The sequence below is a fragment of the Schistocerca serialis genome, chromosome 12, assembly GCF_023864345.2.
Source record: "Schistocerca serialis cubense isolate TAMUIC-IGC-003099 chromosome 12, iqSchSeri2.2, whole genome shotgun sequence".
Classification (NCBI taxonomy): Eukaryota; Metazoa; Arthropoda; class Insecta; order Orthoptera; family Acrididae; genus Schistocerca; species Schistocerca serialis.
In genome coordinates this window covers 161,596,857-161,623,399 of record NC_064649.1, presented here as the reverse complement: position 1 = coordinate 161,623,399, position 26,543 = coordinate 161,596,857, and the positions used below count along the sequence as shown (strand labels likewise).

The window sequence follows — 26,543 nt, the reverse complement described above, 5'->3', positions numbered from 1 at the left end:
CCAAAGTCTTTGCCTTTACAAATGTCTGCTTGTGTCTGTATATGTGCGGATGGATGTGTGTGTGTGTGTGTGTGTGTGTGTGTGTGTGTGTGCGCGCGAGTGTATACCTGTCCTTTTTTCCCCCTAAGGTAAGTCTTTCCACTCCCGGGATTGGAATGACTCCTTACCCTCTCCCTTAAAACCCACATCCTTTCGTCTTTACCCTCTCCTTCCCTCCTTCCCTCTTTCCTGATGAAGCAACCGTGGGTTGCGAAAGCTTGAATTTTGTGTGTGTGTTTGTGTTTGTTTGTGTGTCTATCAACATACCAACGCTTTCGTTTGGTAAGTTACATCATCTTTGTTTTTATATAAACCTTCAGCCACTGCTTTAGTTTAGCTACATTAATAATATTGTTGCAATATGGACTGACGATGGTGCTAACCTGTTAATCTTTTTGGAATCTCTAAATACATTTTTGCAACTAAATTTCATATGGCCCTATTTCAAATGCGATGCCACTCTCCTTGATGTCCACCTCACCCTCACCACGGGTAAGCTACAAACTTCTGTTCACATTAAATGTACTAACAGCAGTACTTACACTGTGATAGCTGCGATCCTTTCTGTGTCGTACTTTCCCTCCCGTACGACCTTGGCATTTGAGGCAAATGTATTTGTTCAGACAAACTCTCTTTACAGCAGTACACCACCATTACCACTCAGCATTCACTGGATATAGTTACCCCATTAGTCTAGTTCAAAAGCAGATTTGCTGCACCGTCTCATCTGATCCATATGAAAGGCAGCTAAGAAGTACATCTATTACGTAGTATTATCCTGGACTTAAATGTATTAATCAGGTACTAGAGCAAGGCAAGGCTGTGGCTTCCTTAAATCGTGCCCTGAAATGAGGGACATTCTGTCCAACATTTGGTCCACCACACCTAGAGTAGCTTTTTGTTGCCCTCCCAATCTCCGCAATATCCTTATCGGATCCTACGGTGCTTCTGCAACCGTTTCCCTATCCTGTGGCTCCGGTCCCTGCGACCGACCCCACTGTAAAACTTGCCCCGTGCACCCTCTAGCATCACATATACTGTATTAGCCCTGTAACTGGCAAACCATAAACTGTTGAAGGAAGAGCCACCCGTGAAATGACACACGTTGTATACCAGCTATTTTGTAAATGCTGTCGGGTCTTTCACATTGGTATGAGTACCACCAAGTTATCAGTTAGGACGATTGTGCATACACGGTAAGTGTACGCTGGCAACACACTATATCCTGTCGCAGATCATTCTCTACGACCTGACAGTCACGAACTGAGCTGGATTCTTCCCTCGGACTCGAGATTCTCAGAACTCCACAGGTGGGAACTGGCATTACGTGTCCTCGGTTCTCGCCGCCTACCCGGTCTTAATTTACGTTAATTTCTTCAGTCTCAGCATTTCTTATCATAACTATTCCTTTCTTCACTCCCTTTTAGTTTTCTAAATCTTTTATTATCTGACACGTCTGTTTTTTGCAGCCTCGATCCCCCCTCCCGTATCTATCACGTACAATGGACATAGCTTTCCACTCTTATCAACTCGTGCACAATGTTTGGTCAGCAATCTCTGTACGGTCATTACTCTATCTTCCAGCTTTGAGCTCTCAGTATTTGAAATCTTGTCGGATACAGTCCCCAACGGTCTGTCTTTCCTTCTCATCCTGCTCGGTAAGACTCCCGTAACCTGGGGTTCCGAGCGACTTTTCCAAACTCTCCCAATTTCCTAAACCTTGCCAGTCCTTTTCCTCTTACCTCCTTTTCAACCCTTCTATCAGAAGAAAGGGCCACAGCCTCTGAAAGCTTGCACACCTGTTGAACCTTAACACGTTTTCTCCTGCCACCACTTGGTGAGTAGATTTTTTTTATCTATAGAGTTACATTATAAAGAAACCTAGAGGTAATTCTTGCAGGTGACAATGTGAGTAGATTAGTATTAGCTGTAATTATTTGTCTGTATACAGAACAGAAGTAGCCTGCAGTGGCTGCTCGTGTAACTTCTCGTTCCACATGTCCGAAGGCTCCCCGTCGTGATGGGATTCACAGAATGTGACGACTGAGTGACTGATTTGCTCAACTGTTCAGTCCACAAATTTCATCCTTTGTGGACGTAATCTATACATATTACTATAGGCTTGTGCCACGTTTTTCTGTCTGCTGTAGAGATTTTTTGATATATTTTTCGTCAGTACTGAGGGTTCTTGAGGAAGGCTTTTGTATATAATCTGCTGCACTAGACAGAGTGTGGAACTGTGGATAAACACTGCTGTGTGTGCGAAAGTGGGCACCTCCTTCATAAGCTGGGTCCCTACAAAACAGCTAGCAGTGCAAAATAATATGAAGAACACTAGCCTCATCACAGAATATATGACTAAAAATAAATTGGCATTAAATAAGGAAAAGACAATTCTAATGGAGTTTATGCTAAATTACAAATCAAGACAAGTGGATACTGAGCCAGAGTTATCAATTGAAACAATTGATAAACATAAATTCCTGGGTATTATAGTTGATGAACATCTCACACAGAAGGAGCACATCAGCTACACGTGTAAAAAAAATCTCGTGTAATACCTACCTGCTAAAACACCTTTCTAGCATAATAGCGTCACCAGTCTTAAGACAAATCTATAAATTCAGAAATAAAAAAGCAACCGATCATAATCCATTTTCTGCTGGAAGATTTTTTTACAACAGACTGCCAAATACCATAAAGATGTTAAAAGGAAACATATTTAAAATAAAATTAAAGCAGCTGTTAATTGCTAAATGTTTGTACTCCATGAAGGATTTTTAATGTTGTATGTACTTTATTTCTACTACTAAACTATTATTATTGTTCATGTATGTACTGACTGACTATGTCCAAAACTGTAAAAGTTATTATGGACAAATAAACCATTATTATTATTATTATTATTATTATTACAGTTACATTTTAAGAAGTGAGTGAGGTTTCTGGGCCTCATTTCTGACTTCGAACTGTCGCGGCTACTGCACCTGCGAGACCGGAAAGCCAGATTCTCGAAGCCACCGAATATCGTCGAGTGGCTTAGCCTCAGCGGACAGGGCGTGTCTGCTCCAGTTTTATAGGGATTTTGTGCATTCGTGGCTGGACTCTGACGCCGTCCACCGTGGGGGGACTGGAGGCTCCCCACAGGTGCTCACAGGACCAGCCCCGTACCCAGCCCGGGGAACCACCACTCACCGTCCGGCGGCAGCTCCTCGGGGTGCATCGTGCGTGCAAGTTCCTGACAGATCCCAATTCACCTACATACCGCACTGTTGCTCGTCCACTTTTGGAATGCCTCTTCTCCAATTGTCCGTGAGCAACACTGCCACTTGCAATCCACGTGCAGCGGGTGCTGGAGTCGTACGGTAGGAGAACGTACGGCCACTAATCGGTGGTTTGAACCACCTACTGCTATCTTAGAAGAAAGATTAAGGGAAGTCAAGCCTATGTTTCTAGTATTTGTAGACTTAGAGAAAGCTTTTGACAACGTTGACTGGAATACTCTCTTTCAAATTCTAAAGGTAGCAGCGGTAAAATATAGGGAGCGAAAGGCTATTTACAATTTGTACAGAAACCAGATGGCAGTTATAAGAGTCGAGGGGCACGAAAGGGAAGCAGTGGTTAGGAAGGGAGTGAGACAGGGTTGTAGCCTTTCCCCCAATGCTATTCAATCCGTATATGAGCAAGCAGTAAAGGAAATGAAAGAAAAGTTCGGAGTAGGTATTAAAATCCATGGAGAAGAAATAAAAACTTTGAGGTTCGCTGATGACATTGTAATTCTGTCAGAGACAGCAAAGGACTTGGAAGAGCAGTTGAACGGAATGGACAGTGTCTTGAAAGGAGGGTATAAGATGAACATCAACAAAAGCAAAACCAAAACGAGGATAATGGACTGTAATCAAATTAAGTCGGGTAATGTGCAGGTATTAGATTAGGAAATAAGACACTTAAAGTAATAAAGGAATTTTGCTATTTGGGGAGCAAAATAACTGATGATGGTCGAAGTAGAGAGGATATAAAATGTAGACTGGCAATGGCAAGGAAAGTGTTTCTGAAGAAGAGAGATTTTTTAACATCAAGTATTGATTTAAGTGTCAGGAAGTCGTTTCTGAAAGTATTTGTATGGAGTGTAGCCATGTATGGAAGTGAAACATAGTTTAGACAAGAAGAGAATAGAAGCTTTCGAAATGGGGTGCTACAGAAGAATGCTGAAGATTAGATTGGTAGATCATATAACTAATGAGGAGGTATTGAATAGAATTGGGGAGAAGAGGAGTTTGTGCCACAACTTGACTAGAAGAAGGGATCGGTTGGTAAGACATGTTCTGAGGCATCAAGGGATCACCAATTTAGTACTGGAGGGCAGGGTGGAGGGTAAAAATCGTAGAGGGAGACCAAGAGATGAATACACTACGCAGATTCAGAGGGATGTAGGCTGCATCAAACCAGTCTCAGGACTGAAGACCACAACAACAACAAGACTGCTACGGTTACTGCAGAGGCTCGGGGTGATTTTCTATTAAGGGCAGTACAGGAGAGATTGCACGCCTGCATCTGTTTTTGTGATATTTTCTGGCATTTTATATGAGCACCACAAGTGTGTAGCTGTCTTTACGGACAGGTCTAAATGAAGGGGACACCACTAGTTGTTCTGTCATTTTCCCGGATCGCGGCCTCGAGGTCCGACTTCCTCGAGACTTTACTGTCTTAGGTGCAGAATTAAATGCAATCTTGCGGGCACTGGAGCAGATGACACATTCTTCCAGTACTAAATTTCTTGTCTGTCCTGACTCTCCGAGTCCCCTTCACTCTCTACAATTTTTGTGCCCACAGATAAAGTAGTCCAGAATACCTGTGACGTCCTCCTCCAACTACGACGACTGAGGAAGGAGGTATCTTTCTGCCGGGTACCGGGGCACACGGGTATTGTGGGGAATGAAAGGGTGGATCTAGCAGCCGAGGAGGCGTGTAGTCACCCTCGGTTATTTCAGTGTGCCATCTCCTCGCATGCTGTACCCTCACTGTTAAGATTCAGAGCTTTGCGTTAGTGGGAAGGTGAGTGGCTGGAAGTCAGGCAATAAGCTCCGTCCAGAAAATCCCACAAAGTGGCCGCAGCATAGCTCCTTCCAGCCACATCGATGGGATGAGGTCCTCCTCCTCAATTTCAGATATGCCACAGCCCTACAAAGTGTGGCTTCTCGTTCTGGTGAGAGGATGTGTGGCACTTGTGGTGTACAGACCACTGTTTGCCACATTTTATTGGACCGTGTTATATTTTCCGGCCAGCATGCTGCAGTGGATTTTTCGACGGGTTGGCCCTCTATTTTAAGTAACATTCAGACAAATGTGGTTCGAGTTTAAAGTTTTGTGAACTGTCCAAAAATTTTCCCAAGATTTCAGGGAGATAGATTTAATGTTTAATGTGTTAACAGTATGACTGGCTCACCCATTTTTCTTGTAAGTGGTCGACCAGTAACATTTCCTTGTGCCTTTCTTTTAGCTCCTTTGTTGTTATACTTGTGTCTTTAACTTCACGTATAGCTACATTTATCTTTCTCTCTTATTTCAATGCATGTGAGACAGAGTGATTGTGTGGTATGCAATTTTTGATATTTTCATCAACATTAGTTTGTTTTGATGAGTGTAAGGATGCTGATAACCTCACCATTGAACTGAGTGCCTGTAAGCTCCAAACAAAACACACACACACACACACACACACACACACACACACACACACACACAAAGCTGTACTCGAGAATGAGCTACACTTTACAGTAGTTCTTCCAATAAACCAGAGTCAAGCTTTCGTCTTCTCTACAACTGACCATATCTGCTTGTTGCATTTCCCTTCACTTTGCAACATTACAGCTAGATGTTTGACACCGTGATGGTGTCGAGCATAGCATCACTAATACTGTGTTCAAACATTACAGAACTTTTATTTCCTATTCGTATGCATTAAGTCATATCTTTCCACATTTAGAGCAAGCTGCACTCGTGCCCTCGCTCAATTCTTATGAAACTGTTATACAGTTCCAAATGAGACACACGGAGCAGGAGCGCTCTTGGAAAAAGGCGTAAGTCACACCCGTCTACAAGAAGGATAGTAGAAGTGATCTACAAAACAAACGTCCATTAACACTGACATCAATTTGTTGTAGAATCTTAGAACATATTCTGAGCTCAAACATAATACAGTATCTTGAACATAATGACCTCCTCAATACCAACCAGTTTGGATTTAGAAAACATTGATCTCGTGAAACCCAACTTGCACTTTTCTCATGTGACGCACTGAAAGCTTTGGACGAAGGCAACTAGGTAGAAGCAGTGTTTCTCGATTTACAAAAGGCGTACGATGCAGTACTGCACCTACGCTTATTGTCAAAAGTACGATCGTATTAGATATCGAGTCGAATTTGTGACTGGATCGAGGACATTTTGGTAGGGAGGGCACGGCATGTTATCCTGGATGGAGAGTCAATGTCGGATGTAGAAGTAACTTTGGGTGTGCCCCAGGGAAGTGTGTTGGGACCCTAGCTGTTGATGTTGTATATTAATGATCTTGCACACAATATTAATAGTAACATCAGCCTTTTTTGCAAATGATGGAGTTATCTGTAATGAAGTACTGTCTCAAAGAAGCTGCATAAATATTCAACTAAATTGTCATTTTTTCTATTTTCCATCTTTCCTTTAGTTGCTTTAAATTCTTGGAGGTAAGTACTGTCTATGCAACTAACTGAAGGCAGTTTGTTTATTGCCATATGTGTTTTGCTTCATGTATTTGGGAAGCATCATCAGTGGACTGTAATACACGTTTCCTTTCATAGATACAATAAATGTATTATGTGGGAGATATCATATGCTGCTATATTACGTTTTGTTGTGTCTTTCTCTTGTTTTTTTAGGTTAAAATCAACTTTTGTAGCACAAAGTTCATAATGTGAACTTATCGTTCGATGTTTGTTACGATTTCCAGCATTGTTAACTCATGTGTGGTCCTGGAGATGTATTCGTTAATTTCCGTATTCCAGCTGGCCGATTTCTCACATTCTTTGACCCACATTTGTCACATCGCATATGTCACTTGCACTTTCCATTTTGTTATCAACATGTGTGTGTCCCCATGTGTGTAGTGTTGCCAACTGTTGTTGTGGTGTTTGTCTTTTGTTTGTGTTCTGGTTTGATATTTTTCATTTGTTTTGTGTGTGTGTGTTGTTGTTGTTGTTGTTTTTAATATATATAAGTGTGTGTGTGGGTGGGTGGGTGGGGGGGGGGGGGGGGGGGGGAAGGAGAGAATGAGATTCATTAATTATTTATCCTGGGTATATTTCTGTTTGTTATTGTTTTGATGGCTAGCATGACCAGAGAGTTATTGCTTATATTGATTTGGCCATTGAGTACCTTCTTTTCCATTGCAATGGGTCTTTGTATGTGAAAGTTTTCTTGCTATGTCAGGAGCTTTTCATTGTGATTATTCAATCTGCTAACAGTCGTGTCACATTCATGTTTTATCACGTTTTCGGTGAACGTAGAATGGCTATTTTCATAGTTCCAACTTCTTATATGTTCTTTATATCTAGTTTTGAAGTTCCTGCTTGTCATCTCCAGATATACTGATTTACATTCTTGGCTCTCTAGCTGGTAAATACATGCTCCTTGGTATTTACCTAGTTTGTCTCTTGTTTGTAAATGTGATTGGAGTGTATTTCTTGTTCTGTATGCTAAGTGTAATCGCTGTTCCTTTAGTATATTTGCTATCTTGTGAGTTGCTTTGTGTTTGTACCTTTTTCCTGTTATGTCATGAGTGTTGTGTGTTTCTGTGTGTGCTGTAATGTCTGTGGGGTTCTTCAGTGTTTGTGTTCTCCACTTTTTTTGATTTTTCTTTAGTTGTGTTTCAATTTTTTGGTTGAGGTTTTGTATTATAAGGGTGTTGTATACATTGTTTGTCGCTATGACTTGTACTATTTGTTATTCTGTTTCGTAGTTTTTTTTGCTGAGTGGGATGTTATTTAGTCTCTGTAACATGTGTCGTAGGGCCGCTAATTTTTGATTTTGCGGGGACTACTCAAGAGGACGTCGTTATCAAGAGAAAGAAAACTGGCATTCTATGGATCGGAGCGTGGAATGTCAGATCCCTTAATCGGGCAGTTAGGTTAGAAAATTTAAAAAGGGAAATGGATAGGTTAAAGTTAGATATAGTGGGAATTAGTGAAGTTCGGTGGCAGAAGGAACAAGACTTTTGGTCAGGTGAATACAGGGTTATAAATACAAAATCAAATAGGGGTAATGCAGGAGTAGGTTTAATAATGAATAAAACATAGGAGTGCGGGTAAGCTACTACAAACAGCATAGTGAACGCATTATTTTGGCCAAGATAAGACACGAAGCCCACGCCTACTACAGTAGTACAAGTTTATATGCCAACTAGCTCTGCAGATGATGAAGAAATTGATGAAATGTATGATGGGATAAAAGAAATTAGTCAGATAGTGAAGGAAGACAAAAATTTAATAGTCATGGGTGACTGGAATTCGAGAGTAGGAAAAGGAAGAGAAGGAAACGTAGTAGGTGAATATGGATTGGGGCTAAGAAATGAAAGAGGAAGCCGCCTGGAAGAATTTTGCGCAGAGCATAACTTAATCATAGCTAACACTTGGTTCAAGAATCATGAAAAAAGGTTGTATGCATGGAAGAAACCTGGGGATACTAAAAGATTTCAGATAGATTATATAATGGTAAGACAGAGATTTAGGAACTAGATTTTAAATTGTTAGACATTTCCAGGGTCAGATGTGGACTTTGACCACAATCTGTTGGTTATTAACTGTAGATTAAAACTGAAGAAACTGCAAAAAGGCTGGAATTTAAGGAGATGGGACCTGGATAAACTGAAAGAACCAGAGGTTGTACAGAGTTTCAGGGAGAGCAAAAGGGATCAATTGACAGGAATGGGGTAAAGAAACACAGTAGAAGAAGAACGGTTAGCTTTGAGGAATGAAACAGTGAAGACAGCAGAGGATCAAGTACGTAAAAAGACGAGGGCTAGTAGAAATCCTTGGGTAACAGAAGAGATACTGATTTAATTGATGAAAGGAGAAAATACAAAAATGCAGTAAGTGAAGCAGGCAAAAACGAATACTAATGTCTCAAAAATGAGATCGACAGGAAGTGCAAAATGGCTAAGCAGGGATGGTTAGAGGACAAATGTAAGGATGTTGAGGCTTATCTCATAAGGGGTAAGATGGATATTGCCTACAGGAAAATTAAAGAGACCTTTGGAGAAAAGAGAGCCCCTTGTATGAATATCAAGAGTTCAGATGGAAACCCAGTTCTAAGCAAAGAAGGGAAAGCAGAAAGGTGGAAGGAGTATATAGATGGTCTATGCAGGGGCGATGTTCTTGAGGACAATATTATGGAAATGGAAGATGAGGCAGATGAAGATGAAATGGGAGATATGATACTGCGTGAAGAGTTTGACAGAGCACTGAAAGACCTGAGTCGAAACAAGGCCCCAGGAGTAGGCAACATTCCATTAGTACTACCGACAGCCTTGGGAGAGCCAGGCCTAACAGAACTCTACCATCTGGCGAGCAAGATGTATGAGACAGGCGAAATTCCCTCAGACTTTAAGAAGAATATAGTAATTCCAATCCCAAACAAAGCAGGTATTGACAGATGTGAAAATTAATGAACTATCAGTTTAATAAGTCACAGCTGCAAAATACTAATGCGACTTCTTTATAGATGAATGGAAAAACTGGTAGAAGCTGTCCTCGGGGAAGATCAGTTTGTATTCCGTAGAAATGTTGGAACATGTGAGGCAATACTGACCCTACGACTTATCTTAGAAGAAAGATCAAGGAAAGGCAAACCTATGTTTCTAGCATTTGTAGACTTAGAGAAAGCTTTTGACAATGTTGACTGGAATACCCTCTTTCAAACCCTGAAGGTGGCAGGGGTAAAATACAGGGAGCGAAAGGCTATTTACAATTTGTACAGAAACCAGATGGCAGTTATAAGAGTCGAGGGACATAAAAGGGAAGCAGTGGTTGGGAAGGGAGTGAGACAGGGTTGTAGCCTCTCCCCGATGCTATTCAATCTGTATATTGAGCAAGCAGTAAAGGAAACAAAAGAAAAGTTCGGAGTAGGCATTAAAATCCATGGAGAAGTCATAAAAACTTTGAGGTTTGCCAATGACATTGTAATTCTGTCAGAGACAGCAAAGGACTTGGAGGAGCAGTAGAACGGAATGGATAGTGTCTTGAAAGGAGGATATAAGATGAACATCAACAAAAGCAAAATGAGGATAATGGAATGTAGTCTAATTAAGTCAGGTGATTCTGAGGGAATTAGATTAGGAAATGAGACACTTAAAGTAGTAAAGGAGTTTTGCTATTTGGGGAGAAAAATAACTGATGATGGTCGAAGTAGAGAGGATATAAAATGTAGACTGGCAATGGCAAGGAAAGAGTTTCTGAAGAAGAGAAATTTGTTAACATCGAGCATTGATTTAAGTGTCAGGAAGTCGTCTCTGAAAGTATTTGTATGGAGTGTAGCCATGTATGGAAGTGAAACATGGACGATAACTAGTTTGGACAAGAAGAGAATACAAGCTTTCGAAATATGGTGCTACAGAAGAATGCTGAAGGTTAGATGGGTAGATCACATAACTAATGAGGAGGTATTGAATAGAATTGGGGAGAAGAGGAGTTTGTGGCACAACTTGACTAGAAGAAGGGATTGGTTGGTAGGACATGTTCTGAGGCATCAAGGGATCACCAATTTGGTACTGGAGGGCAGCATGGAGGGTAAAAATCGCAGAGGGAGACCAAGGGATGAATACTCTAAGCAGATTCAGAAGGATGTAGGCTGCAGTAGGTACTGGGAGATGAAGAAGCTTGCACATGATAGAGTAGCATGGAGAGCTGCATCAAACCAGTCTTAGGACTGAAGACCACAACAACAACAACAACATTGGATGATGCCTGTATAATTATGTCTGTGGCTGTTGGCTTTCTGAAGATGTCAAATGTGTGTTTATTGTTATATTCAAGAAATGTATTTGCTTTTGTGTCTTTCTTTTCCCATTGTGAACTGAATACTTTTATGTATGTTGTTTTTATCTGTATGAAGTTTACCAATTTTCTCTGTCGATTCATCTACCATATAGATTATACTGTCCACATATCTGTACCAGTACACAATTTTGTATCCTTTCTTTGTGATAATTGTATCAAAGATTGTGTTTTGTATGTGGTTGATGAGTATTTTTATAAGTGTTCCTGAAATTGGGGATTTCATTGGAAGCCTGTCTTCTTGTGAGTAAAATTCCTTTGCAAATTTGAAGTAATTTTGGAATGTTATTGCTTAGAGGGTTTTAGTTATTTTATTAATATTGTCCGCAGGTAGTTCATTGTATGTTAGTTAGTTTTCTTCAATTAGTTTCATTGTGTCTGCAGAGGGTATGAAGGTGTACATGGTCTGTATGTCATTGGATGGAATGATAAGATTGGTTCATTCATCTGTAAAGCAGGTGATAGACTTTGGTGTATTGTAGAATATTGCTCAAGTGTGTGGGACCAGTACTTGATAGTACTAAAAGGGGATTTTGAAAATACTCCGTGGGATAATGTCACAGAGATACTGGAGGAACTGAAGTGGCACTCTCTCGAAGACAGACGTACACTAGCTCAAGAAAGTGTATTAACAAAGTTTCAAGAACTGGCTTAATATGATTGCTCTAGGCATATACTACAACCCTCTACATTTTGCTCATACACAGATCATGAGTATAAGATTAGAATAATTACTGCACACATAGAGGCATTCATTCTTCCCACAGTCCATACATGAATGGAACAGGAAGAAACCATAGTAACTGGTACAATGGGACGTAGCCTTTGCCATGCATCTCACGGTGGTTTTGTGGAGTACAGATGTAGATGTAAAAGTATACCTGCTCAAATTCTGCCTTTCACAAAAAATCAGCAGGACTTTCTTTCTTCTTAAACCAAATGTTGGTGACTGCTAAACCATTCATTGTAAAAAGTCTAACAATTTTCTCTCTTCTATTACCTATACAATTCTTTTTCCGTGCTCTTGTATGCATTTAGTTCTTCCATTGTCATAATCTTCTGTTCAGTTAAGTGTCTCTGCATTTCTTTTTTAAAGTCCTCCTCCCTCTTTAACAGAACATACAACCTGTAGTGTACATATGTGCATAATTTCCAGATCCAACCCTTTCAGTTTAACTCTCGATGATACTCATTCTGTCACTTACTGCCTTCAACAACTCTTTCAACCCTCCTCCTAGATGTCTTTTTTCCTCCTCTTCCCACTCCAGTACAGTCTATATCCACTCCTCAATTTCCCTCCTTCCTAGAGCTCAGAAACAGAGCAAGTATGAGTCTAAAGTTGCAGGTTGCATACTTAACAAATTGAGTCACCACTGTCACATCATATACGTCCTTCCTTCCTGCTGCAGTTCTGCCACTATGACAAGTTTGTGAATGGTGGCTGCAGTTGCTTGCTACTTGTTCTCTCTTACTGAAGTATGCAGGAGTGCAAGACTAGTCGTGACTTAGTACAGAAGCTGAGTGTTTTACAGTAGTACTCACAGGGCAAAAATGATACATTTTTGGGATCAGATAGCCTTCAACAAAGCTGTGTTTTGTGAGAAAGTGGAGGCTGCAGAACAAAAATTATACAAAGAAGTGTAACAATTGTGAATGTATTCATTGGAGGAAGAGTGACGTCATAAATAAGTTCCACAATAATCATCTTGTGGTGCAGTTCTTCTTGTTGTCTCCGCGCTTGCTAAGAAAATGGGATGAGGAGTTCCGCCTTATGCAAGACACCTTTTTTCTTTTGTTTCACCCATACATGTTTCAGCACTTTTGTGCTATCATCAGTGGGTTTTATTTTTATTTTTAACTTACATTATATTATTGTCCTCTTGTTATGCTACACAATATACAACAGGTCATAGTTTCGAAGTTGTGGTACGTTTTCCTGTTTTGTTGGCGAAGTAAATGGGCTTACTTCTTTGCCTGTGTTTGTGTGATAATGCAGTTTTTCGATTACTCAAAACGTAGGCGGAGTTTTCGCTGCCATTATGTGTTGTAATGGCAGCGAAAACTCCGCCTACGTTTTGAGTAATCGAAAAACTGCATTACCACACGAACACAGGCAAAGAAGTAAGCCCATTTACTTCGCCAACAAAACAGGAAAACGTACCACAACTTCAAAACTATGACATGTTGTATATTGTGTAGCATAACAGCTACCAAAACAAGAGGACAATAATATAATGTAAGTTAAAAATAAAAATAGAACCCACTGATGATAGCACAAAAGTGCTGAAACATGTATGGGTGAAACAAAAGAAAAAAGGTGTCTTGCATAAAGCGGAACTCCTCATCCCATTCCCAATAAGTTCCACACTTTAATCTATACCTCAGACGAAAATGTACAAATTTTGTCCAATGCAAACTAAGCTGTTGTAGTCTTGTTTATTTCACCTACACTGAGGAAAAACATGTGCTGTGTCATATGAAAACTGGGCACAGAGCAATGTCACTGTTATCACAATGCGACCAAATAGCACACTGTGTGTGTGGTGTTCTGGTCATGGTAACTTATTTTTATGGGCTAAAAGCGAGTTGTGTAGCTCATACTTTATTTCTGTAACTTTTTTAAAGACTGTTATAAATTTAATCCTCCCATGAACCATTCATGGACCTTGCCGTTGGTGGGGAAGCTTGCGTGCCTCAGCACTACAGGTAGCCACAACGGAGGGGTATCTGTTGAGAGGCCAGACAAACGCGTGGTTCCTGAAGAGGGGCAGCAGCCTTTTCAGTAGTTGCAGGGGCAACAGTCTGGATGATTGACTCATCTGGCCTTGTAACACTAACCACAACGGCCTTGGTGTGCCGGTACTGCGAACGGCTGAAAGCAAGGGGAAACTACAGCCGTAATTTTTCCCGAGGGCATGCAGCTTCACTGTATGGTTAAATGATGATGGCGTCCTCTTGGATAAAAGGTAAAATAGTTCCCCATTCGGATCTCCGGGTGGGACTACTCAAGAGGACGTCGTTATCAGGAGAAAGAAAACTGGGGTTCTACAGATCGGAGTGTGAATTGTCAGATCCCTTAATCGGGCAGGTAGGTTAGAAAATTTAAAAAGGGAAATGGATAGGTTAAAGTTACATATAGTGTGAATTAGTGAAGTTCAGTGGCAGGAAGAACAAAAAACTGAAGAAACTGCAAAAAGGTGGGAATTTAAGGAGATTGGAGCTGGATAAACTGACTAAACCAGAGGTTGTACAGAGTTTCAGGGAGAGCACAAGGGAACAATTGACAGGAATGGGGGAAAGAAATACAGTAGAAGAAGAATGGGTAGCTCTGAGGGATGAAGTAGTGAAGGCAGCAGAGGATCAAGTAGGTAGGAAGACGAGGTCTAGTAGAAATCCTTGGGTAACAGAAGAAATATTGAATTTAATTGATGAAAGGAGAAAATATAAAAATGCAGTAAATGAAGCAGGCAAAAAGGAATACAAACGTCTCAAAAATGAGATCGACAGGAAGTGCAAAATGGCTAAGCAGGGATGGCTAGAGGACAAATGTAAGGATGTAGAGGCTTATCCCACTAGGGGCATTGTATTGTATTTTTTATTGGTCCTGTTGTCTACATAGCAGCTTATGCATAAGACATTGGACAAGTCAAGTTATAAATATACAGGCTGAAAGTCATTTCAAGGCATACATATTTAAGGTTACAATAATACACTTTACACGTAAGTATTTATATAACACATTTCATAAATTTAAATATTCTTCAATGGAGTAAAAGCAGTGATGCTGTAAATATGACTTTAGAGATTTTCCAAATGTATTGACCTTTGTGATAGCTTTCATGTTTTCAGGAAGTTTGTTATAAAGCTTAACTCCCATGTGAAAAGTACCTTTTTGGCACAGTGCTGTGCTGATGTGAGTTGTATGTAAGTTTCTGTTTTGTCTGGTAAAGTGATCATGTACATCACAGTTTTTTTTGCAGTATCCAGTCCTTACCTATTACATTTAATTTAAAGAACAGAAGGGTTTCCTTAATGTATACACATGGTAATGGAGGAATAGCAGATTTCTTAAACAGGGGTTTACAAGAGTCTCTAGGGTTGCACCCAAACAAGATTCTAATGGCCCTTTTTTGTAGTTTAAAAGTGCTATTAGCTGTTTTAGAGTTTCCCCGGAAGGTGACCCCATATCTAAGACGAGAATGAAAGTACGCATGATATGCATTCAATACTGTTTTCTCACTACATTTTTAATGAACAAAGAAGGTAACATGTTTTGCTAAGTTCTGCATTGAGATATTCAATATGCTTATTCGATCTGATGTTACTCTGAAGCCAAAGTACTAAGAATTTGGTTTCAGTATTGTTACCAACTGGTCCGTCATTGATAGAGACTGATGGGATAAACGTGTCCTCGTTAGGAGCATTGTGGAATTTTCGAGCAATGGTTTTCTTACTGTTCATTACAAGCTGATTACTCTGTGCCTAGCTGCTAAGTTGTTTCGTGACCGTGTTTACTGTCTGCTGTAACTGTTCATTGTCATCACCTTTTAGTAGAATCATGGTGTCATCTGCAAATATGATTAATTTGTGTGCATCAACATTTAAGGTTAAATCATTTATGTACAGAAGGAACCCCATTACTGATCATTGGGGTACACCGCGTTTAATTTGTTTATAGTCAGATAAGTGATTAGATACATTTTTTAGTTCAATATTTGTGTGCTTGATGCACACTGCCTGCTTACAATTAGTCAGGAAGGAACTGATCCACTTATTGGACAGACCTCGAATACCATATCTTTCAAGCTTTGATAGCAGAATTTTATGGTCCACCATGTCAAAAGCTTTTGACTAGTCAATAAATACTCCCATTGTTTCCTGTTTTTTGTCCATCAGGTTTAGGATGGAATTGATGCAGTTGTCGTTGACCTCTTATTTCTGAATCCATGTTATTCATTACATAGGATGCTGTTTTTATTTATAAATTTCATAAGTTTGTCATATATAACTTTTTCCAGTACTTTAGAGATGCTGGAGGAAATTGTGATGGGTCTGTAGTTAGTTACATTGTCTTTATCCCCTTTTTCATATACAGGGATAACTTTTGATGTTTTCAACACATTTGGGAAAGTGCCTGCCTGAAGTGAGCAGTCACATAAGTGTGTGAGTACTTCAATTAGGTTTGATGCGCTCTTCTTTAACATTGTTGCAGGTATACCATCAATACCTGCTGATTTGGAATTTTTTAGTCCTTTTATTGCTTTAGCTACTTCATCTTGTGAAACAGAACTGATGTACATTGATCCTCTACATGCACTTATTTTTTACTCGTTTGCCTGGGTGCTCTTAAAGTTTGATTGTAACATATTATTAGCAACACCTGTGAAAAAGGTGTTAAATGTGTTGGCTACTTCTAAGGGGTTTGTTACTTTTTTTATTTTTATGTGATAGTGTTATATTTTTGCAAGATTGTCTGTATTCTCCACATTCTTTTTTTATAACGCTCCAGATAGCCTTTGATTTGTTAGCTGAATTATAAATGATTTCATCATTATGCATTATTTTTGCTGCTTTTATTACTTTTCTTAATATTTTGGAGTATTTTTTATAGTATGCGCATACTTCAGGTGAGGAATTTTTTGAGTTGCATATTTCATGAAACTGTCTTTTCTTCTGGCATGAAACCCTTATTCCCTTTGTGATCCAGCTGTTTGTTCTTGAGTTCCCCCGTATGGTTAATGTTTTCAGTGGAAATGCAAGTTCAAAGAAATGAGTTAATGCATCAATGAAAGTGTTGAATTTTTCATTTATATCGTTCATTTTGTACACTCCTGGCCATTTTTCTTTCAGTAATAAGTTGTTGAAGTAGTTTACATTATGCTGATTATAACTTCGATATGCTGTTCTGAAAGACATGTTGTTAATAATACTGCCTTGTACTTTTATGCTTAATATTTGAGCAAGATGGTCACTAAAACCTGCATTGAAAATTTTTAGTGAGGTGTTGTGTAAACTCTTCTTGACTAGAAACTGATCAAGAGCTGTTTGGCAAGTTTCTGTTACTCGGGTAGCTGCTTTTACTTCAGCCTTTAAATTGTAGGATGTTGCAAGGTTGAAAATGGTCTCCCTATTTCCACTATTTGTGAGGAAATCATATTGAAGTCACCACAGATTAAAAAAACCACAATCCATTTTATTTACTTTATTTAGCAATAACTCCATTTTGTTTAAGAAAAGTTCAAAATTCCCGGATGGTGATCGGTAAACTGTAGCAATAACCAGGTTGAACTGCCTACAGGAAAATTAAAGAGACCTTTGGAGAAAAGAGAACGACTTGTATGAATATCAAGAGCTCAGATGGAAACCCAGTTCTAAGCAAAGAAGGGAAAGCAGAAAGGTGGAAGGAGTATGTAGAGGGTCTATACAAGGGCAAAGTACTTGAGGACAATATTATGGAAATGGAAGAGGATGTAGATGAAGATGAAATGGGAGATACGATACTGCATGAAGAGTTTGACAGAGCACTGAAAGACCTGAGTAGAAACAAGGCCCCGGGAGTAGACAACATTCCATTAGAACTACTGACGACCTTGGGAGAGCCAGTCCTGACATTACCATCTGGTGAGCAAGATATATGAGACAGGCAAAATACCCAAAGAAAGCAAGTGTTGACAGATGTGAAAATTACCGAACTATCAGTTTAATAAGTCACAGCTGCAAAATACTAACGCGAATTCTTTACAGATGAATGGAACTCATTTCTGGCCTCTAACCTTTCCATCAGGTTTCTGACAACCCTAGAATATCCAGTCTCTTCAGCAAATGTAGTACCTTAACAAAGGAGGTAGCTTCCGAAACACTAGTTCGACCAACACTCGAATATTGCCAGTGAGTCTGCGATCTCTAACAGATCTGAATGGTAGGAGATCCCAAGAAAAGTAGGACATTTTGTTAAAAGTCCATTTAGTAAGTGCAAAAGTGTCATGGAGATGCTCAGTCAACTGCAGTGGAAGATGCTGCAAGAGATGCATTTTGCATCACGGTATGGTTTACCGTTAGAAGTCCAGAAAGCATACGTTCCTGGAAGAGGCAACCAGTATATTGTTTTCTCCTATATAAAAACAGCATGGTACACAAAGTATTCTCTGCCACACACAACGATGTGGCTTGTGGAGTATACATGTAGATGTATTCATCATGTCCATCACTTGCTACGTCTTCCCTGTCAGTGTCTATATATTCAGTGTACCAAATCTTAGCCCTTTGGAATAGAAGGGTTGTTTCCCATTACTTCCAAAGCTTGTTCCATGCTTCCAACCATATAATGGCAGACCGATCACAGCTGGATTTACTGTGCAAGTTTCCTCTCTGGCTTTTGTGGTCTGTGGGAGTGATTTATTTCCCTCCTAGCCTTCAGTAGCCAGGGGCTGCTGATAAGCATTCCCTGCCTTGCCAACTACAAAAGTATTTTATTGGTTTGTAAAAAATAAACGTGTGTAACTCCAAATTTTAGCAGGGAAGAAAATTTGAAAAAAACAGTTTCTGGGTTGAAAGGTGAATTCCTCAAGAAATTCTTGCATTATTTCCACCATGTGAATGGACACATTGTCACTATGGATTGACAAAATAATGTTCACCATTTGTTCTAGAGTCTCATAAAAAATTTCTGGCCAAGTTAACGTCCAGTCCAACATTGTGGATGTTAAGTGCCCACTTGCAGATGAGAAAGAGTAGACAATTGTTTCGGCTATACTCATCTGCATCTTCACTGAGGAAGATAAATGTGCTGTCTGCCTCCATCAAACTGGTACAGTCATGCTTGTTCACAGATACGTGTACCACTGACACTCTCCAACTACTGTACGGTGCGTGCTAGTGTGTGCTTTGTCCTGTTCCATTCATACAGGGAGTATGTGTGAGCTACATGACAGGCTGTGGAATGGTTACACTGTCTACTTCAAATACAGGTTCTCATGGTTTTGCAACTACAGTATTGCCTACATTCCAATTACTCTCATTTCTGTTACATATTTGTACGGTGTGCTACAATCCTAGAAGGGCATGTCTGAATTCCCTCAACATCTTCTGTTTGGCCCATTGATAAAGATCTCAGATACTAAAGCCATATACTAGAACAGTACTGTTTGTTGTTTCATTAACAGATGCACTGCAGTTACTCAGAATCCTCACAACAAATCTAAGTTCTCTATTTGCCTTACTACTAGTTTCACAGTCTTGTTCCATTTTGTATCACATTGTAGTGTTACCCTGGGTATTTAAAAAATGAACGATTTCCAGTTACACTGTAATAAGGTGCCATAGAGTTGTTTTGCTTGTTTTTCACCTGCTTACTATGTGGATGCTCATGATCGAGCAACATAACTACCAACACCGAGTCTCCATTGGCATAGTACTAACCTGGAAGTCTTCCATTCTTGTGATAGATTGCATGCCATCAACTGACTGCAAAGCTCCCCAATGTGAAGACTTGTGTGCAAATCCTTTATATAACCACATGTTGATTAAAGGTTCAGTCATTCTATTAGCAGTTTCAGCTGTAATCAAGTCATCTTAAGAGCCAATAGAGTGCTAAAGAAGCTTGGTAACACTAGGTCTGAGGGTGACTGTTGATTACAAGAGAAACCAGTAATAGTATAAGTGAAGTATGGGATTTTCATTAGGTAATAGAAGAAAAAATTACATCAATCACGGCCTCCAAAATTACAATTATGTAGTCCTTTCCAGTATATACGGACAGTGTTGGTAGGTTTGCCAGGTGGTTCAGCTGCTTTCTTAGTACGAAACTCATTTTTCTAACGTTAGGTGTCTGTACTGACTTTTATCGTAAAGAAAATTTGCCCGATTTCATTGAACCAGTGGAAGGAGACTGCCAATTGCAATTGCTCTGGGAACTTGTTTACGCATGATGGCAGATAGCTTCCATGTTATCAAACATTACAAAGTGTGGTTACAGCAACAATGAATAAAATTGCATCACTACTGAAGTTGACCATGTCACAGTTTGAGGTAGAGGGTATCACTCATTGCAAGGTGTTTGGAGGAAGATTAAATCTAACAGGTTGCTGGCAGCTAGGAGAGGAATATGTTTGAAAATTGTGCTGTCTTCTGATGTGCACTATGGTGACAGTAAATAAGGTGAGATGACACTACTGTTCACTTTTCTTAAAATTTTCTAGTCATCTAGACTAGAGCTTTCCAAGTGGCTCTAGCTAATTTTTGTCAGTTGTAAAAGTGGTGTTCATGAAGTGAAATATGTATCTCAGTGTTTTTGTCATTTCTTTGCACTACAATACATTATGTATCATTTCCTCCTGTATCACACAGAAGCTTTTCTCATTTTATGAGAATGTAATGCAGTAACATTCCTCTGTCGTGCAGTAAGATTCCTCTGTCTTGCAGTATGGCACTATTAGCCTTCATGATGTAGCAACATTCTCTTCAGTAATTAGTGTTCGCCGGCTGCGATGGTCTTGCGGTTCTAGGCTCTGCAGTCCGGAACCGTGGGACTGCTACGGTCGCAGGTTCGAATCCTGCCTCGGGCATGGATGTGTGTGATATCCTTAGGTTAATTAGGTTTAAGTAGTTCTAAGTTCTAGGGGACTGATGACCTCAGATGTTAAGTCCCATAGTGCTCAGAGCCAATTAATGTTAGAGGATAATCTGTGCTCAGAAATCTCTCTCGACTGAAATTACTTCTCCGAATCTCTTGGAATCATTTCACTACAATAAAGCAACAGAAGTTCTCCTCGTGGCCAATTGGTATGTACCACCGATAAACTATCCTCCTTGAGAAAAACTGTCTGGTATTCTTCTTTCTGTATAGGATCAGCTTGATATCATCAATAAGTGCATATATGAACACTTCAAACATATCTGGCAGCATACTGCTACTTATCCACCGGAATACTCATATTGCAAAACCTCACTTGTATTGTTTTGGTACGACACGATGAAGTCAAAAACAGAATTTGATGAGTAGAATAATAAAAACTGTATAAAATAAAATTCCAGGCACACCAAAGGTGGCCTACAAGGACAGTGAAATGGTTATGTAGTAACAGTGAATACTATTCAGAGGTATATGCTTATAGTAAGCAAGTTTTGAATATTGAGTAACTGAGCTGGTAAGTTTACACTGCTCCAATAGTGGCTCTGAGTCATTGAATGTTGTTATTTTCTTAATTCAGTGCCAGTTGTGCATTGCATATGGTTTTTGATGTTACCAGTTGAATTCTATTTTACAGGTGTTTTTTTCTAAAGTATATTTTTATATGAATTTGTGGCTTACATTGTAATCTGTTTCCTGGTTTAGTTTTACAGTGCATCACTTTGTGCCCAGATGTGCTAGCACAGTATGGCCAAATCTGGATCCCTTCTTGTGTTGGGTCTATTTAGGGACTTGGCAGTGTTTAACCATTTACGTGATAATAATAACCTGAGCACTGCATTATTTTCATGCCAGATGCTTGTAGGTACTGAGGTGTCTTGTGTAGTTGGGCTTAGAACCTGAATAGCTCCAGTGGTTTCTCAACGCAAACCACAGGCAGTTTCCTGTTCTGCTAAGAGTTCTGATAAAAATGTTGGATGCAAATAAGTATTTGAGTGAGTATTAATTTGTGTCGTGTGTAGAGAGAGAGAGAGAGAGAGAGAGAGAGAGAGAGAGAGAGAGAGAGTAACAATAACATACCCATTTTAGTGTACAGTAAAAGAACTTCAAAGGTGAATCTGATTCAACTGCATTTTGAATAACTTTAAAAGCCATAGAGAGAAGCTGATTAAAGCTAAATGCACTAGCTTATTATAAGGTCGACATCTATGGATTGCTAGACAAGGTATCCAACCACTAAGCCCTCTGATTTTCATTTATCATATAAAAAACTTTTTATTTTATTTTTAAAGTTCCTTTGGCAGCTTACAAATAAGACATGCACTCGTAGTTATCTGTATTCGCTACATTGGAGTAATGCTATATCTTGCCTTAATCTTCCAATAGATACTGGTTCAGCACAGACAATTACCAATCTCCAGTCTGACTAGCATCAACCACTTTAATACTGATATTTTATTTGAAGTTGTAGGGAACCTTTTTTTTTATTATTATTATATGTGGAAAAAATACGACTTCGTGATCCTTCACGAAGTTATCATGTCGATGGAACTCTGCCCCACACAAGTTTCTGTTTTATGCGTTTTGTATATGTGGTTTCTAAGGTTGAGGGTAGTTATGGTGCTATGCTGCAAGTGTATTCAACAAGCTCCACACTGGACTCTCATTCGGGAGGACCACGGTTCAATCCCAGGTCTGGCCATCCTGATTTAGGTTTTCCGTGATTTCCCTAAATTGCTCCAGGCAAACGCCGGGATGGTTCCTTTGAAAGGGCATGGCCGACTTCCTTCCCCGTCCTTCCCTAATCCGATGAGACCAATGACCTCGCTGTCTGGTCTCCTCCCCCAAACAACCCAACCCCACCCCAACTAGCTCCCACGTAATGTACATCTAAACAATTAGAAACTTCTACCAATTCAAAAGAAATGAAAAACATATTTCATTTGCCTCTCCTCCTACAAATTATCCATCAAGATTTGAAGACTGAAAATCTGTGATAGCTGTGTTTCACATTAAGGGTTCACTGTGGAGCCACGAGTTGTGTTGTAAACTTGACTCTGAATTTTCACTTGGAGATAATATATCCATAAAAAAACAATGTAATCAAGTAAATAATAGCAACCATTTAGTAGAAGACAAAACAGCAGCTATTTAATGTAATGAAAAAGTAGCTTCTTCCTTCTTCTTTAAAGCATCAGCTTTCTATTTAATCTACTAAGTTATATTTATCTGGTGTATGCACAGATAGCATCAAGCACTACAGTGAGGGCGTATTTGTAATGGCATGTAAATATTCAGTTTCTTTGATTTGCACAGTTTTCATTAATGCATATTCCACTCATTTCACATTCCTCAAGGTTCTCCTTTGTTGAGTTCATAGAACATAATGACTGACTGAATGGATGACTTTTTAAAGGACACATGGCTGTGAAACTGAATGCAGTCAGCACATTTTTTAACCATTTTGTTACTGTATGATTAATCTTAGGAACAGAAAAGTGTAAGATCTGTAGATAACAGGCTGTAGAACAAAATGACAGAAAAAAATCACTTAGAGTTGCTGCATTTGAAGATTATTCTACACCTTATGCAGAATATTCATAATATGAACTGTATCTGTCCCTTGCTCTCATAGCTGATACTGAGCCCACTAAAGGTATACTTACGAGGGAGGGAAAAAAAAAAAAAAAAAAAAAAAAAAAAAAAAAAAAAAAAAAAAAAAAAAAAAAAAAGCACAAATTGTGATAAGCTTGAAATGGAAATTAACTCTATTTTAACAACAGTGGTGAAGAAAAATTAGAGGCCAATTTCAGATCCACTTTTTGTTACCAAAAATTAATTTGCTTTGTTTATATGAATATTTGTGTTGATATATAATCACAAATATATATTTTTAATGAGTTGTATGATCTAAGTTGTGAGTGCATAAATTTTATTTGTGACTGTAACAATCGATTGCTATCTCTCAACCGCCAATGCTTATGGAGGAGAATTCAGAGTTTAATGATGCATTGAACAGATATTTATGCTGTGCACTTGAAAATCAAGCAGTTTAGACTTAGATTCCAATGTTCATTTTTCCATTGTGACCTATTAGAGATAAACATAAACATCCATTTCATATTTTAAGTCACAAGACATTAATGGTCTGTGAACTGAAAATGGAATTCCTGGAGAGATGTAGACATTCTTTTCGTGAAACCCTGCAGAGAAAGTTTAGAGGACCATCATTTGTGGCTGACTGCAGAAAGATTCTACTGCTGCTTATGTACATACTGTGTAGGGACCAAAATAATAAAGAGAGATTAAGGCTTATAGACCTAACTTTCCTCTCACTTCACTTGCAAGTTGAACAAGTAAGAAAATGACTTGTAGTAGTACAGGGTACCAGCTGAAATGTCGCTTATGGTGGCTTGTGGAGTTGTGTATGCAGATGCAGAGTAATAAGAACAGTTTAGTACTATTATGTACTGACATAATCTCCCCTCCCCCCCCCCCCCCCCCCACTCTCTCTCTCAAACACACACACACAAAAAATAGCTGTTATTTGTCACCTTTAGTAGGTGGTGTATAAAACTGAAGAAGACATTTTCTAAACATATGGGCCTTGCTGAAGCTTTAAAGTTCAAGAATTAACCAACACGTCTGAAGCAGAAGTGCATAAGACCAAGACTCGCTACATAAGAAAGAAGATCCTAACAGAAACTAACAGTCAATGTTGGCACTTTATCCATCCATTATGTCCCGTAGCTTCCATCAAGAAGAATCTTCTGGGAATGGAACAAGTCAGGGTGTACATTAAAAAGAAGACAACGAAATAAGAGCAACCTAACTTGTATCATAACAAATTATCTCTTTACTGTTTGATTCTATTCATGCTTAAGATATCTAAATTTAACTCAGAATTTGTTTGAATGGCAATGTGTATCCTTCCATAAAACATGTTCAGCCATAACATCAGGTCAAAATAAAACCTGAAGTATAAATACAACATACATCAGCAGCTGTACTGAACATTAGTTATAAGTGCCCTCTTATTTTCAGTCTGTTACTCATCCCTGTAATGTACCAGTACTGCACAGTTGTTGACATCCAACTACAGCCAAAATAAGCCATATGATATATAGACCCGGACAAATTCAGTATGTCAAATAATGCAATGATTAATTTATTATATTCACAAGATATTTAGATTGTAAATTAAGGAAATACAGTTGTCATTTCAATTTGCCTGCAATAACAAACAGCATCTGTTACATTGATAGACACGGAATAATGTTACCACATACAACTATTGCCAGTAACCGAGAGATGAATGACGACATAATTCAAAGGTCTTAAAAATTTTATTTTCTTGTTGTATAAAAATAATACTAACAGATCGATGGTGTAAATTACTTTTATTCCCGCTGCATATTTACAAACATTGTTTTCTCATTGGGTCTCAGTCCCATAAACAGTTATCCTAAAACACAGTATCAAATTGGTAGTAGGTAACAAACAGCAGATCTTTCAGAACGAATACTGGTTTATCTAACGTGTCGCAGAATTATCTAGAACTTACGTGTATACGTATGGTCTAACTATTCTAAGAAACATAAACAGCAGTTCCACAACGCCCTCAGAAGTATCTTCTTTTTCTCGGAAATTATGAACTTAGCGTACTCACAGTTGACTTGTCCCGTACTTACAAAACGACTCCACCCATCTGATAAGTCTCACGTCTAGAATAGATTTTTATCAATTGGGCTGTGGCTTTTTCGAATTAGCTTATATTTTCGATTTAAATATCAAGGGTATTTAAAAATAAAGGTGCGGTTGCTGTGTTGGAGATACGACGGTACTTGCGGATACACGTCGAACGTCTATTTTTGAATACCTGTTGGCAGCATTGTACAACACGCGGTACTAATTCCTTTCTTCGAATCAGTGCCGTATTTAACTGTTTTGTCAGTATTACTTCTGTAATTGGGGAGGGTGGAAATGGCGTTAGAATCTATACGATATAATGCGGGAAAACTGGAGATACTCGATCAGTTGTTGCTACCACGGGAATCCAAATATGTGATGCTCTGTGGTGTGGAAGATGGTTGGCGGGCGATCAATAAGATGCAGGTAAAGTTGTCTCAGCCCGGTAAGGCGAGATTAGTAAACTGAACCATCGTCAGATAAGGTAGAGTAAGAATTGATGACAGTGCTTTCTATATAATTGCAGGGTGAAAATTCGCTTCAAAAGTAGTTTTATAGACGTCACTGCAGTTTTTGCAACATTAAAATGACTGACTTCATTAAATAACTGTAGGCTACAGGCAGTCTAAATTTGAGATTTAGACGCGAGTTGAATGATGCCGGGAAGTGTTCCATGTATTTACTCACGATTTAGTAGACTCGTACATCATTTGTACGCCATAGCTGTCTAAACAGCTTAATTTTTTAGGTGTTGACATTGCTTCAGTTAACGATAATGAGCGATGGCGATATGATAGCTTCAGCCTTCATAATTTAAAGAAATAGCATACGATGTTCTATGCGAAGTCAATGTTCACAAAATAATATTTTTAATAATAATAACGATATCTGTAATATTTTTGTTTTGTTGTTTTTATGGCCTTCAGTCCGAGGACCGGTTTGATGCAGATCTCCATGCTACAATATCCTGTGCGAGCCTCTTCATTTCCGAATCATTACCGCAGCCTACAGCTTTCTGATTCTGCTTGCGGTATTCATCTCTTGGTCTGCCTCTACGATATTAACCCCCCCCCCCCCCCCCCCCCTCTCTCTCTCTCTCTCTC

The 26,543-nt window shown here is 39.1% G+C and overlaps 1 protein-coding gene and 1 long non-coding RNA gene across 2 annotated transcripts in view; one reads left to right on the top strand and one right to left on the bottom strand.

Moving 5' to 3' along the window:
* LOC126428317 (uncharacterized) overlaps nt 1-25,448 on the bottom strand; it is a 56,660-nt gene extending 31,212 nt beyond the window's left edge. Inside the window, exon 1 of the long non-coding RNA XR_007576815.1 lies at nt 25,316-25,448. This is a non-coding gene — a long non-coding RNA (uncharacterized LOC126428317). The remainder of the gene's footprint in view (nt 1-25,315) is intronic.
* A 156-nt stretch (nt 25,449-25,604) lies between these two features.
* Nucleotides 25,605-26,543, top strand: part of LOC126428316 (methylthioribose-1-phosphate isomerase) — a 75,967-nt gene continuing 75,028 nt past the window's right edge. The window contains exon 1 of the mRNA XM_050090250.1: nt 25,605-25,866. Within this exon, the coding sequence (XP_049946207.1) occupies nt 25,735-25,866 (132 nt within the window). The 5' untranslated portion in view covers nt 25,605-25,734. The remainder of the gene's footprint in view (nt 25,867-26,543) is intronic.